General features: G+C 62.8%; 1 protein-coding gene and 1 long non-coding RNA gene across 9 annotated transcripts in view; one reads left to right on the top strand and one right to left on the bottom strand.

Moving 5' to 3' along the window:
* Positions 1-4,438: 4,438 nt before the first annotated feature.
* Positions 4,439-12,703, bottom strand: LOC112667033 (uncharacterized). 7 transcript variants are annotated; one of them, XR_004817198.2, is made up of 3 exons: positions 12,563-12,703; positions 10,447-10,576; positions 4,439-9,914 (listed from the first exon to the last, which is right to left on the bottom strand). It is a non-coding gene; the product is annotated as an uncharacterized LOC112667033 (long non-coding RNA). The 7 variants fall into 7 exon arrangements; XR_004817200.2 differs by lacking the exon at positions 12,563-12,703 and having other exon boundaries at positions 4,439-6,558; positions 6,670-9,914; positions 10,447-11,266; XR_004817199.2 differs by lacking the exon at positions 12,563-12,703 and having other exon boundaries at positions 4,439-8,642; positions 9,422-9,914; positions 10,447-11,266.
* The window catches only part of ADORA1 (adenosine A1 receptor), a 28,154-nt gene continuing 26,549 nt past the window's right edge, over positions 12,591-14,195 (top strand). Inside the window, exon 1 of one of the 2 annotated variants that reach the window (XM_025458463.3) lies at positions 12,591-12,931. In XM_025458463.3, the coding sequence (XP_025314248.1) occupies positions 12,591-12,931 (341 nt within the window). Of the gene's footprint in view, positions 13,011-14,195 lie in introns of both variants that reach the window. The other variant, XM_035718752.2, reaches the window with a different exon arrangement.

Here is a 14,195-nt window from a genome sequence, read left to right as displayed (position 1 = left end):
ATCAATCATATATTGCACAAAACAATATTACCACAATGGTAGTGGCAATAAGTGGTAATAACAGTGCACCCACAATTCTGCTACCACAACCAATCTGATTGTTTTCATTCGTCTAGCTTCCCTCCCCATCTTTGTATCATTTTGTAGAGTTGTAATCATAATGCAGCTTTAATTTTGTAGTCTGCTTTTTAACTTAATATCAGAAGCATTTTCCATGCTCCTGCATCATCTCCATAATTATCATTTTAATGGTTGCATAATATTCCGCAGACTAGATATGCCCAGTTTTACTTAACTGTTTCCTTCCTGCTGGACGGTCCCAGGCTTCCCGGCTGCAGAGATGGCTGTAATCCGCAGACCCTTTCCCTTCTGTTTCTTGTTCCCCCCTGGTCCCTTGTCCTCACTGCTCGTCTCTTTGCTCTCTCTGATGTCTCCTTCTCTCTCCTGGACCACAGCCGTCTCCTAGAACAGTAATTTGCCCCCAAGCGGGTATGGAAATCATCTTAGGGGACCCAGGATTTTGGAAGAAAAAAATTATTACAGATTGGTTTGGTTTTAAAATGCTCCTAAGGTCACTTCTGGTATTTTTGTGCCCCCAAAACAGTGGAAATAGTAACCCTTCATGCCCACAAGGGGTAGGAAGAAAGAATTAAGCAGTTTATGAAAGAAGGCTCGTCCCCATGTTTGTAATGGAAGAAGAATAGAGGCGATCTAAGTGTCAGTCGATAGGGAAACAGCTAAGAAAAGCACGATATGTCCACGCTCAGAACACTACGTACCCCTGAAGGAGGCTGCCGTGGATCTCGGTAGGTATCTGCTTAGGAAGGGGAGACACTTTCTGTGTTTTTTAGTGAATTTAGTTGCAGGATACTTGTAGTTACAATTTACATAAAAAATAACAGCAAAACCTGAACCCACATGATAGTACCCGTTATCTTATTAGGCATATGTACAGACTGGCCGGGAACCGTGGTCACCTCTCTGTTTAGGAGGTAGGCTGTGGATCTGGGGACCCGTCAAAGGGAATTGGAATCTGAGTGGTAGTGGTTTCATTTTTTATTTGAATCAAGGAAAATGTATTCACCCATTGCTTGTATAACAAAAAATTAACCAAACGAAGGTTGCCACTGCTGTGTCTGTATGTTTGCATTGAACGCAGACTGGCCCCGACCCGGGCGCTGTCGGGGAAGAAATGAAACTAGTAAGACAAGGCTGCTAAACCTGCAAATGTCCTGTTGGGAAGAGTGGGCTTTTGCCGTTTCCCCAGGTACGTGGGTTGTTGTTTCAGGCGGTGCTGCCTGGCCCGGGGGTAGGGGGAGCAGGGCCGCTCTCCCAGGACGTGGGCATGGCCCCGAATCGTCCCCGCCGTCAGCCAGGCCTCCCCACCCCCAGCCTGGCAGGTGGAAGCTAAGGGTTTTGAAGTTTAGTCTCTTGCACTGAACCCTGGATGGAGGACAACAGATGGGGCCGCACAGCCTTGCTGCTCAGACCGAGGGGAACAGGTGGAGGCTCTGGGGCCAGAGTGTGAATGCTGGCGATTCATGAGTGGCGCAGGCAGGCGGGGTGTCCAGCTCACGGCCAGGGACAGCTGGGCAGCACGTGGGCGGGAGGGGAGCAGGGGCCTGGGGGTGGGCAGCGGGTGGCTTCAGGGCAGAGGGGAGGCGGGGAAGAGGGAGACTTCCTCCCGCCTGCCCCCCACCCCCGCTGTCCATTGGGAGATGGCCCCGGAGGGAGGTCAGAGGTCCCAGGCTGACCTGAAAGTCTTAGGCAGCAGCAGACTGAGTGGACACAGCAAGGGGGGGGATGTGCTGCTCCTTTCCTGCCCCCCCCCAGCTGTCCTCTACCTAGCCCTAAACCCGAGGCATTTGGGCCATTCCAGCAGCTGTGCCAGGCCTTCGGCTGGGTCAGGCCTGGCAGGGGAGGGAAGCAGCTGCCACCCCTCCCCTCAGACAGGGGGTCGGAGCACGAGAAGGTGACCAGTTGGGAAGTCACTGACGCAGGACAGTACAGTCCTCACTGTTCCGCCCAGAACTCCCACCTGCCTGCTGCAGCCTCCCCGTTTCTCTTTAGTTAAGTGAGAGACTGGGAGAGGTTAAGAGAACTGTGGAGGTAGTGATAACTGCTCGCAACATTTACGGAATACCTACTGTATGCACAGTGCCGCTGATTCTCCCTGTGGGGAGTGGAGGTGGGACTCGATCCCAGGACCCCGGGATCACACCCTGAGCCACCCAGGTGCCCCCTGCTATTGACTTTATGATTTATCACGGTGCCCTTCCAGCAGCCCACTCGGAAAGCCCTGTAACTTCCATTTTACAGGTGAGAAAAGTGAGGCTTCTTGGTTAAGTAATGGGCTCAAAGCCAGACACTAAGGATGTCAAATTTGTTTGACACAAGTGACCAGGCTGTCATAACCTTTGAGGAGGACTGGATGGGCCACGAGCGCCGCTGAGGCCCACTGCCCCCACTTCCAGGAGCAGGAGAGGCCCATGCGCCTGTATTAGCAGAACTGCCAGCAGTTAGAGGAGGTCGGGGAGGTCGGGGGCAAGTCAAGGAAGCCAAAAATCTTTTTCTCTGGAGGGGTTTTTCCGAATAGGAGCGCCCAGGGGCGCCCACCCCTATCCCTTTGGGCTGGTTTAGGAGACTCGGGCTGGAACGAAGGGCACCGAAGGGCACCGAGCGCCTTGGGTCGCGCATCGCGAGGCGGGTCCACGGCCTCCGCAGCCCCCACCCCCGGGCTCCCTGGTGCGCTGGGGCGGGGGATCGGCTCACCTGCCGCCTGGCGCAGTGCACCTGCCAGGCCCCCGACCCTGCGCCCACATACGGCTCCTCCTCCCTCGGGAACCCAGCCCGGAGCAGGGGAGGGGGGGAGGGGGGAGGACTGGGTGGGGGGGCGCCCGAGGGAAGGGGGTCGATCCGGTGTTAGGCGGCGAGCTGGTCAGGGCATCCGGGGAGGGGACCCGGGAGTTGGGGGGCCGAGCCGGGGAGGGGCGTCTGGGGAGGGGGTTCCGCCCCGCACCCCCCGCCCCTCTCCCCACCCCTCTTCCCCCACTCCCCGCGCTCCCCGCCCCCTCCCCCTCCCCCCTCCCCCCACCCCGCGCCCCGGCCGCCGTCCCGCCAGCAGGGGGAGCCCGAGGCCTGGGCAGCGGCGGAGCTCCCGGCGGGTCCCCCGCACCCCCAGCCGGGCCCAGTCACGGAAATGCCGGCCCCTCCCGCGTCCGCGGAGCCCTGGGGCCAAGCGACTTCCAGCAGCGCCGGGCGCCCCGCCCTGAGGTCCCTGAGCCCCGCAGCCCCCCGCGGCCTCCGCCGGGCCGCACCCCTGCCCTGGGGCAGCACCCAAGCGGTTGGGGTGGAGGCGTGGGCCGCGGGGACCCTGTGCCGCCCACTCGGGGGGAGACGGGGGGACACGGGGGGGACACAGGAGGACGCGGGGGGACACACGGGGGTGACACGGGGGGACACGGGGGGACACGGGGGGGACACGGTGGGGACACACGACAGGACACAGGGGGGATAAGGGGGAGCCACAGCGGGCAGCTCCTGGGGTCAGTGGGCACCTGCTGCAGGTCCCGCTAGGTCCTCCCGCCTGGAACTCGGGACTTTGGGGTGAGGCCGCGGGGGCAAGGCGCCCAGGCCACAGCCCCTTCCCACCCTGACTCGAGGAACATGCACTGTGCAAAGCCTGCGACCTCACACCCAGGGCTCTCTGGTGACAGGACCTCGGGTTCAGGGCAGCCATGAGTGGAATAACCCGCCGAGCATTCAGTCCCGCCTAACATCAGGGTAAGACTGCGGCCCAGAGAAGGAGCTGAACCCCGAATCCGTGGCCGAGCCTGAGGTTTTCAGAGGGCTCTGTCTGTTCTTTCCCCAAGAGCGCGGAGCAGCCCGGATGCTGCCGTGTGACCGAGTCGTGCCTCGGGCGGGCTCCTGGCTCCGTCCCCGCCAGGCCCGCTGCTGTCAGCCGGTCGCAGTGGGAGCCTGGGCCAGGCTTGGCGACAGCTCCCAGGGGTCACTGGGGTGCAGGAGAGAGGCCTTTCCACCTCGCCCCCTCCACGAAGCCTCAGCTTCAGTCTGCTCCTCACCCAGGACACGGTCCCCGAAGCACCCAATGAGGACTTCAGCGTGACGAGGGTTATGCGGCTTTTCAAATGCCAGATGTTTTGTTCCCCCGCGTGGACCACAGCTCATCATGAAGAACCCTGGACTGGGAATAGGAGGCCTGAGCTCCTGCCCCAGTTCCAACTCGTGGTGGTTCCAGGCCTCTCTCGCCTGTGATTTAACCTGTTGAACAGGATCAGAAGAGCTTCTGCACCAGGCAGCGTGACAATACCTGGGATGGACGTGACAAAGGCCCAGGCCTGTGGTCCTGCCCCTCCTTCTGTCCGTATCTACCCAGAACAAGTGAAAACATATGTTCACACAAAAACTCATACACCAATTTCATAGCAGCATTATTTATAGGAGCCTGAAAGTGGAAACCACCCGAACGTCCATCAACTGACGAATGGGTAAATACAACGTGGTACAGGCACGAGATGGAATATTACTCAGTCCTGAAAAAGAATGAGGTACGGACACGTCCGATAGAGAGGGACTTGGAAAACGTCACACCAAGTGGAAGAAGCCAGTGCCCGGGCCCCCAGGGCATGGTTCCATCCACGTGGAAGGTCCAGGGCAGGAGCATCCACAGGGACGGCAAGCAGAGGAGTGGCTGCTGGGTCTGCGTAGGACTGGAGAGGGCTCAGGGAGTGAGGGTGATGAAAATGTTCCAAAATTAAATTATGGGGATGGCCGCACAATTCTGTTAATTATGCTGAAAAATCATGGAGTGTTACACTTCAAATGGGTGAACTTCATGATGTGTAAACTACACACCAATAAAGCTCTTTAAAAATGTCTCTGGGTGTCCTGAGTTTAATCTAGAAATGCTACTTGTGCTCCTCCTTCCCTCTCTCCCCCGATCTTCAGGGCCTTCTTCTCCCTCTGAGAACATACAGAGGTAACGGGCCTCCTTCTCCTTCCTGAGGTGCGAGGGCACTGTTTGATGTGTGGGAAGGAATAGGGAAGCTCTAGGGAGTCCGGATGCCACCCTGCCTGACCTCCGACAGCCACGGGAGCTCCCCTGCCTTGATTTACCCTTCTGCCCACTGCAGGGAGAGGAAGCAGGGGATCCCGGCCCTTGCATCCTGCAGATGGTGTCTGGGGAGTCCGGGAAGGTGGGGAGCCTGTCTTGGTCAGGATGGGGTGGCTGGGCAGGGAGCTCTATTGAGTCTGTTAAGTGATGGAGCCCACTCGGCGTCTCCAGGTGGTGTAGGGGGGCAGGTGGGCTGCCCAGAGGTACCACTCTGGCTGCAATCGGGCCGGAGAAGCCAAGCAGTCCGTGGCTGGCGCCCTGTGGGCTAGGGTCAGGGGCGGGGCTGGGCCACCCGCTGCCAGATGAGGAGATGCTGGTGCCTGGACAAGGCTGATTCTTTAATTGGTGTGCAATGTGGCGGGCAAACTGCTGGCACGTGTCTGCTGGGCGCGGTGGGGGTGGGGCAGCGCCGGGCAGGGGGGGTGCTCCGGGGGAGATGCTGGAGAACTAGCACTCCCAGGGCTGTGAGCACCCGCCGTGCCCAGCCGGCTGTCATCAACCACTTAGGGTCCTTGACAAGCAGGGTCTGTTCTCAGTTGCTCTTCCCTCTGATTCACCTCTCCTTGCCCCTGCTTCGCTCCCTCGGCTGTGAGCATGCTCAGATCTCCCCGCCTGAAACCAGCCTCTTCTCGACCCCAGTCTCCCGCCGCCAACTGTCCAGCTTTTATTCCCTTCCCTGAGGCCCCCCCCCCGCCAGCGTTAACCCTGGAGACAGATGGGGCCTCTACTCCCGCTCCTCCCCTTCTGTCACCGCATCCTACCACTTCCCCCCTGGGATCCTGAGGCACTCAGCACCCTTCTTCCTGAAACACCTGCTAGCCCGCTCCCCCTCTGGCTGTTCCCCTCCATTTTTCCTTCTGCATGCTTCCCCGAGCGACCTCATCTCTCCCAGGGCTTTGACCTCTGCCTCATGAGATGACCCAGCTGGAGCTGTGACTGCCTCCTTGGCCACTTGCACAAGCCTGCTGGCCCTTGCTCCTGGATGTCCCCTTACGCACATCCCACCCAACCTGTCCTCCTTGCTCAGTCCCCGAAACTTGCCTCTCCTGTGTCGTGTCCGCCTGACAGTGGCCAGGACCCCCCAGGAGCCCAAGTTGGGGATCCGAGTCAGCGCCTCTCCATTCTCCCTGGCTGCTCTGCGTGACTGGCCAAGGAGCCCTGGGGGGTCCCATGTGACATCTCTCTTGTCTATTTTCTCTGTTCCCACCATTTCCTCTTATGGTGGCTTCTAATCTTCTGTGGCCAGGACAGGTCTTCCTGTTTTACCTCTCGCTCCTCCAGCCCGCTCTGCACAGGGTCACAGAATGATCTTTCCAAAGCATCTTTCAGATTCTTCGGCCTCCTGCTCAAAAAGGCCCAGAGGCTTCCCGTCTCCCATAGAGGAGATCATGATATTCGCCCAGTGATTTACAACCTGAAAAGCACTTACAAACAAACAAACAAACAAACAAACAAAAAACAGGCAATGTAATTATTCCTCTTTTATGGAAAAAAAGACTGAGGCTTGGAGAGATGTGGTGAGTGCTTGGGTTCACCTGGTGCTACGGGGTGGAGCCGGGGCTGAGGCTGAGGCCTTCTGGGTTTAACTAGATGCATGGCCCACTAGAGTCTTCTCAGCCTCCCCCGGGAGGCCACCAGCAGCATGGCCCCCAGCCGTCACCCTGCTGCCCAGCCTGAGGTCGGTGCCCTGGCCAAGGCCCCGCTCTTGCCCAGAAACCCCTCCTCCATGCCACCAGAACTTCTCCACAAACACAGAGCACCCTGCTCCTCCTCCAAGACCCAACCCGGGCCGGGCAGGCCCAGGGAGGTCCCGGAACATATCCCTTGGAGCTTCAGCTGATTCTAAGCAGGCCTGACCCAGGCCTCTGGGTCCCACGCTGCAAGCACTCGGAGGGCACCTCGGACTGGCGCCGTCTCATGGTAAGTCTCCGACACATACCGGTAGAGCCAGCAAATGCATCCATGAGGCTGCTGGGGATTCTCTCCTCCAAGAACCGCTTCCAGATCAACGGGTGCAGCGACTCCCATCACCCTGACCCTCCCGTGCCCCTGCATGAGCACAGGGCTCCGCATCTGGGTCAGTACCGGCCCTGCCAGGCGGTTCCCTCTGACCTCCCGGGTGCCGCTGACTGTGGCGTTGCTCTCTGCCGGGCGTGCGGTGAGTATTAGAGGGGCCGCTCCGCGTGGAACATAATGTGCGTGTTCACAGATGTTAACTTGCCGTGCCGCTGCCACACCTCTATCACCGTGGCGTGGCGTCGTGGTCCACCGGATGCCGCTCGGCTGCGTCTGGGCCTCCTCCCTCCCGATGAGCAGGTGAGGCTGAGAGCCCGGCGGGTTTAAAGGGCTGGTGCTCAAAGGGGTCCGCGGACCCAGGCCAGAGTGTGGCTCACTTGTGGCCATCTCCCCCGTGGTACCGGGCTCTCCCCCATCTCGTGGGTGGGTCTGACCAAGTTCACTGCTCCTCTGGGTCTCGGTTTCCTTTGTACACAATGATGAGGTTGGGTTGACGTTCAGATTTTCTAGTATTTAAAGGCACAGAACTAATAAACTCTTACCTTGACATAAAGCCTCACACCAGGAACCCACACGGGAGGTCAGCGCTCTAGCTGACGCGGGGTGGCTCCTTCCCACCCCGGGGGTCCCAGAGCTCAAGCCCCGAAAGCCTCGCCCACAGCCCGCGCCCTGCCTGCCCACTGGTGAGAGGGCTTGGCCAGCCTGCAGCTCTGGCATCAGGCTTCTTCATCCCTCCTGAAATTCAGCAAGAGGAAGGTGGGGTAGACTGAGGCTGGAAAGACCTCCCACTCCTCTGCCTGACTGGAGCGCTTTCTGAAACTATGGGGGGAGACTGGTTTTCTTCTCTCTCTGTCCCCGGTGCTCGGCTCACTGTCTGATCCAAAAAGGGATCTGATAAATGCTTGTTGAACAGGACAGAAGGAGGAGTGGATGCACGCAGGGGCACCGGGGCTGGGACAGAAGCCGAGGGGCGGCCTCCTTCGGGAACTCGCACTGGCTGCCCGGCCCGGCCCATGCCTCCCCTGCCCTCAGCGGTGGGAGGACACGCGGGGAGCACACAGGCCACTCTGCGCTCCTTCCCTGGCGTCTCCTCCTCAGGAGCCTCTGACCTGGGTGCCGGAGAGGGGATAGGGGACGAGGAGGCAGAGAGACCTGGAGTCCAGACCTGAAGGCGGAGGAAGTCACTGCAGGGGCCTGGAGGTGCGCTCCCCGGAGCGGGGGCAGGGGGAGCGGGGCTTCTCCTCCCACCTGAGGCCCTGGCGCAGCCCTCCTCCCCCTCCTTGGACACACACCGCCCAGAACAACGCCGAAAGACACCCAGGGACCAGATAGCCTCCCGCCCGCTGGAAAGGGAAAGAGGCCAAGCTCATAACCTTGTCCACTCCCGCAGGCTCTTGGGTGGGGCCGCTAGCTGGCCTGGCCTGGCTACACCCTCCCCACCGGTACCCGGAGGAAGGCGTGCTCAGCAGTGGCTTCTCTTGCTGGGAGGACTCTAGCAAGGAGGGCATGCAGGGTTGCCCTCAGTGGTGCTCCCACTTCAGCCCCCTCTCTTCCCCCTACACCCCTGCTGGCAGCACAGAGACTGCAGGAGTGGGAGGCCCCGAGCAGCCCAGGGTGGGGCTCCAGAAGCAAAGAAGTGGGACCAGAGGTGAAGGGGCAAAGCCCTAGGGGGACTGAGATCTTATTCTCCTGCCCCCAGAGCCACAGGCCAGAGAGAAGCTTTCGCTGGGTAAGGACTCCGTGAGTGTCCCCAGCTCTGGAACCTGTGGGATCAGCATGACTGGCCGCGTGGAGCCGAGTCCACCTGCCTGGTGCCGCCCACTTGCCTTGTGGATAAAATCCCACCCACACCCCGCAAGTCGGCTCAAGGCCTCACAACGACGAGGCGAGGTGCAGTTCCCACACCCATTTATGGATGAGGAAACCAAGACTCGGCTGTTCCAGGCGGGGGAAAGCATGGAGGCTCATGGTCTGCAGAGCAGGAGTGGACCCTTGGGGGTCCTCTAGTTAGGGGTCCCGGACAGACTTCGAAAGCCAGAGTTTTTGGCTCGGTGCAAACTCTCCGTATCTTGTTCCCTCTGCTCTGCCCACACCTTCCCATGTCGTCTTCTTCCCACTATAGACCCGACGTCCCCCTTCCCCCACCACAGAGCTCTCCTCCACTCCGTCCTGGAGTCTGTCCTACGTGGGGCAGCCAGGACTCAGAAGGTTTCCAGGTAGGAAGACCCAGAACCCGTGGTCTCCATGTTTCCTACCTTGGAACGGACTTACCAGCTGTTGGAGCAGGAGAGGACGAAAGATGTCAATCGGCTAAGCTGACCGATGGGTAAACGGGCACCCAGGGAGGAGAAGAGATTTGCTTGGACCCCCATCCAGTGAGTCAGCTTCCAGCTCTTCCAACTCTTGATCAAGTGCTCTTCTCACTGCACCGAATGGCTCTGTCACCCAGGAGCATTGTGTTCACCACTGACCTGCCAAAGACTTGAGGAGATGGTGTGTTTTCCAGGATACTCTGGGAGGGACCCTGACTGGGCCAGCTCTGTTTTCAGACAGGCCAGTCTAATCCCCCAGGAGGCCTGGCCCTGGGAACAAGCAGAGGTTGAGGGAGGAAGGGAGAGAGGGAAGAGGGTTTTAGTTCATTTTACCCAGAACCGAGGAAAAACAAATGATGTACAGGTATTGCGCAAACGTATCCACTAAACGTCAACCACCCACAGTTAGAGGAGTTGGGGGTGGGCTCAGGTGTCCTCTGCAGCTGAAGATGCTGGAAGGTGACATAGGGTGATGCAGTCACCACCCCTCTGCCTCCACCACCACCACCTGCCTCCGCCCCAAGCTAGACCTGCCGGGGGCTTCCTGGCTCTTTCTGTCATCAGCTACATGAGTGAAAATCGGGGGGCTGAGTGAGAAATCAGAAGAAAACCTTGACCCCAGAAGAACTTGGGTCAAGGCCAGGGTCCAAGGCAGGTGGGGATAGACCCACAGGTTGGCGTGGGGCTTGGGGGGCAAGCATCACTGGGGGTGTTAGGGAAGTCTTAACCTCCACGCAGTCCACGCAGGGGTGTGGAGGGACAGCGGTCAAGGAGAGTGCCCCCCTCCCCATTTCTCCAGCTGGACTCCAAGGACACTGCAATTTTAGGAAGCTATCTTGCCCTGTCCTGGGTTTCTTCCTCCTCCTCCCCCAGGATCAACCCCATCTGACCTTCTCCTCCCGCTGCTGGGCGTCCTGCCCCAGCCCATCACTCCTGTGCTTCGGTGCCCCCCTTCCCGCCAGCCGAAGCTACACGCTCGCTCACCCTCCTCCCAAGACCCAGCAAGGGGGCAGTGCCCTCTGGGGCCTGGGTGTGGTCCGGTGACACTGGTTCTCTTTGCCCTCCCAGACCCATTTCCAATATCCACCAACAAGGGTTTCTCAGGCCAGGGTCTCTGCAAGGCACCAGGTTCTGGGTGAGGCACCAGTGGGCCACCTAGATGGCACCTGCAGCAGGAGGCAGCCAAGAGAGGCCAGGATGGGGCAGTGTGGAGAGCACTGTGTCGGGAGTCAGGAGCCTGCTTTCTTCCTCTGGTCCCCTTAAGACCTGCTCTGTGATGTCTTGGAAGCCCCCTCCGTCCCGAGTCTTGGGCTGGGTTCCCCTGGGCTTAGGTGCTGGGCCATGGAGAGGGCGGGGAGGCAGGAAGGGGGCACGGGAGGGGGTGACAGCGGCTGAGATCCTCTTGGGAAGATCGGTCACTTCCCCGAGGCCCATCCGTGCAGCGGACCTTGCTGGGGGCCAGCGAGCAGCCCCGAAGGACGAAGGACGGCGGGGACGCGGGAGGGATGTGGTGGCTTAGGCCGGAGCCTGGAGCCTGCAGCCCTGTGCTGGGGGCTGGGGGCTCCGGGCCGGGGTCGCCTGGGGGCGCGGGGGCCGGGCCGGGGCTGGGGGCGCGGGAGGTTCCCGTCCTCCCCGGGGGCATCCACCACCCCGCCCGGAGCTCGGGGCCGGCGCTTCTCCCCAGAATCACTTCCTTTGTCTGGAGGAGGGGGTGGGGGAGGAGGCGCGGCGAGGAGGGAGGGGCCGCGGTGCCGCCGCCCCCGCCTCCCCCCGCCCTACCGGGGCGCGCAACCGCTCGTCACTCGGCTCCCGCGGGGGCGACGGAGGCGCCGGAGGCCAGGCCCGCGGCTCGGCTCGTCCCGGGGCCCGACAGGCGGCGGCGCGCGGCGGGCATCCCCGGAGGGCGGCGCGGAGGCGTCGGGCCGGGAGGGCGCTGGGCCACGGCGCAGGTGCTCGGAGCCCTGCCCGCCCGCGTGACCTTGGGTAAGTCTGTGCCTCGGGTCGCCGCGGCTGCCGCCGGTGGGGGGAGCAGGGGAGGGTGGAGGGGGCACCGGAGTGCCCCTCGGGGCGGGCGGGGGCGGGGAGAGCCCGGGCCGAGAGGGTCCCTGCGGCGGGACCGTAGGGGGCTGCGGGGCGGGGGGCGCAGGGCTGCGGGGGGCGCAGGGTTGGGGGGCGCAAGGTTGCGGGGCGGGGGTTGCAGGGCTGCGGGGCGGGGGCGCGGGGCTGCGGGGCGGGGGGCGCAGGGCTGCGGGGCAGGGGGCACAGGAACGGGCGGCGCAGGGCACAGGGGCGGGGGGCGCAGGGCTGTGGGGCGGGGGCGCAGGGTTGGGGGCCGCAGGGCGCAGGGCTGCGGGGGGCCGCAGGGTTGGGGGCCTCAGGGCGCAGGGGCCGGGGGCGCAGGGCTGTGGGGCGGGGGCCGCAGGGCTGTGGGCGGGGCGCAGGGTGCGGGGCGGCGGCGCAGGGGTGCGGGGCGGCGGGCGCGGGATGCGGGGAGGGTCGGGGGAGCCCGCCGCCGGCCGCCTGCCCGGCCCGGGTGACCCGGGCGCTACGTCTTTAAAGGCGCCCGGGGCTGAGCCTCCGCGACCATGTGACGGCTCGAAGGCCGGGAGCTGCGGCGGGAGCCGGGGCCGGTGAGCGCCGGTGCCCTGCCCTGCCCTGCCGGCCCCCGCCCCCCGCAGCCCTGCCCGGCCGGCCCCCGCCCCCCGCAGCCCCGTGCGCATCCAGGTGCCGGAACTGGGGCGGCGCCCGCGGACCCCGGTGTCCAGCGGCCGAGGGTGAGCGCCCTGCGGCCGGTGAGGGAGAGGGCGGAGCCGGCCCGGGGACCCCTGGCGGGGTGTGGCCTGGGGCGCCGCGCACCTGATAAGGCGAGCACTGCTATTTTAAGTTGTTGAATGGAACCTCCGGGGATGATAAGGGGAGGGGACAAAGATTAGGCGGAGGAAGGGCCAGGGTACCCGCCAGCCCCGGCAGGCTCTAGGGCGCAGTGGGGTGCAGCTGCAGGGCGCGCGGGATCTCGGAGCGGCCTGGACTCCCCCCAGGCAGGCCTCCCCACCCCGGGCTTCCCACCACAGGTACCTGTCCCCGAACCCTCCGCGCCCACCTGCTGATGTGCCCGGCCCGCGCCTGCCATGCCGCCCGCCATCTCGGCCTTCCAGGCCGCCTACATTGGCATCGAGGTGCTCATCGCCCTGGTCTCTGTGCCCGGGAACGTGCTGGTGATCTGGGCAGTGAAGGTGAACCAGGCGCTGCGGGATGCCACCTTCTGCTTCATCGTGTCGCTGGCGGTGGCTGACGTGGCGGTGGGCGCCCTGGTCATCCCGCTGGCCATCCTCATCAATATCGGGCCAAGGACCTACTTCCACACCTGCCTCATGGTCGCCTGCCCTGTCCTCATCCTCACCCAGAGCTCCATCCTGGCCCTGCTGGCGATTGCCGTGGACCGCTACCTCCGCGTCAAGATCCCACTCCGGTGAGTCCAGAGCAGCCCAAGGTACCCGCTGCGCCCCACCCTGCACCCCCGGCCGGGGTGCACCTAGAGAGGATGACAGGTAGAGCAACAGACCCCGCGAAAGCCAGATTGTGCCCCAGCCCTGGCTCTGCCCTCTGTCCCCCGCTCTCCCCGGGAGCAGTGAGCTGAGCTGAGCGGCAGTTGAAGCTGCGGGGGGCTGGGCGGCTGGAGGAACGTGAACCTGGTGGTGCCCGGGCCCCCAGAGCTGGAGCTGTGGCTGTTCCGATACAGCCGGGGAAGGCCAGGCTGCCTGGAGGGTTTGCGCAGAAAGGGGTAAACGGAGCCCCACTGGCCCCAGGGAGGTGGAAGGGGCGGAGCCGACTGCCTGAGGGGTGAGGATGACCTAGGTGGCCCACGACGCCCAGTGCTGCTTCTCCGGCAGATCCCAGCAGGCGTCCTGAACGCACTGGTGGCTCCTGTTCTCTGTGGCCCTGGCCGCCAGCTCCACCCTCCGGGGCTGTCCCCTTGAGCCCCGGCGTCTGATTACCTCTGCCCAGCGTCCACTTACGGGATCTCTGCACCAGGCCGGGGGGGGGGGGGCGGGGGGGCGACGCAGGCCCTGTTCTCTGGCTAAACTGTGTGCGTCTATGCCGGTCCCAGCAGAGGTGCTTACGCCGGGTCCAGGCAGCACCAGGGTGGCGGTCCTCATGCGGGTGTCCGGTCCACGCCGGGGCCTGCCAGGCCGTAATGTCGTCACCAGGCAGTGCCTGGGCCACCGAGTGCCAGTGAATGCCTGGGCGCGCTGCCAGCGCTGGTCCTGCTGGGACGCTCTTGCTCTTGTGAGGCGTGCTTGCCCCCTCCAAGTCCTGTCACCAGCAGATTCCCCTTCTACCAGGGAGCTCTGGCCTTGTCTGGCACCCGCCTTCCAGAGCAGCTTCCAGATCTGGGACACGGGGCCTCTGGCCTCGCTTGGCAGCTTGCCCGGGGAAGGCTGCGGCGCCCACGGCTCTCCCGTTTGCAGTACATTTGTGCACGTTTACCTTTTCCAAGCTTTTCTTCGTGCAGCACGTCTTCCCTGTGTCCTCCATGATCCTCTGAGGGAGGTGGAGTAGGAGCTGCTAAAGGAGAAAGTTGGGAAAGATCCAGAGGGTCTCCCGAAGCAGGTGGGAGCGCAGCCTAGATTCCACTGCCCACCTCCCTTCCTTCCCGAGCCCCCTGCCCGGGCACCGTCATGCCTGTGCCCGTGCCCGGCCTCCCACAGCAACGCCAGCTTCCCAGGGCAGGT

This window comes from Canis lupus, chromosome 7, assembly GCF_003254725.2.
Source record: "Canis lupus dingo isolate Sandy chromosome 7, ASM325472v2, whole genome shotgun sequence".
Taxonomy (NCBI): domain Eukaryota; kingdom Metazoa; phylum Chordata; class Mammalia; order Carnivora; family Canidae; genus Canis; species Canis lupus.
The sequence above is the reverse complement of the archived record's forward strand: the minus strand, read 5'-3'. Positions and strand labels throughout refer to the sequence as shown.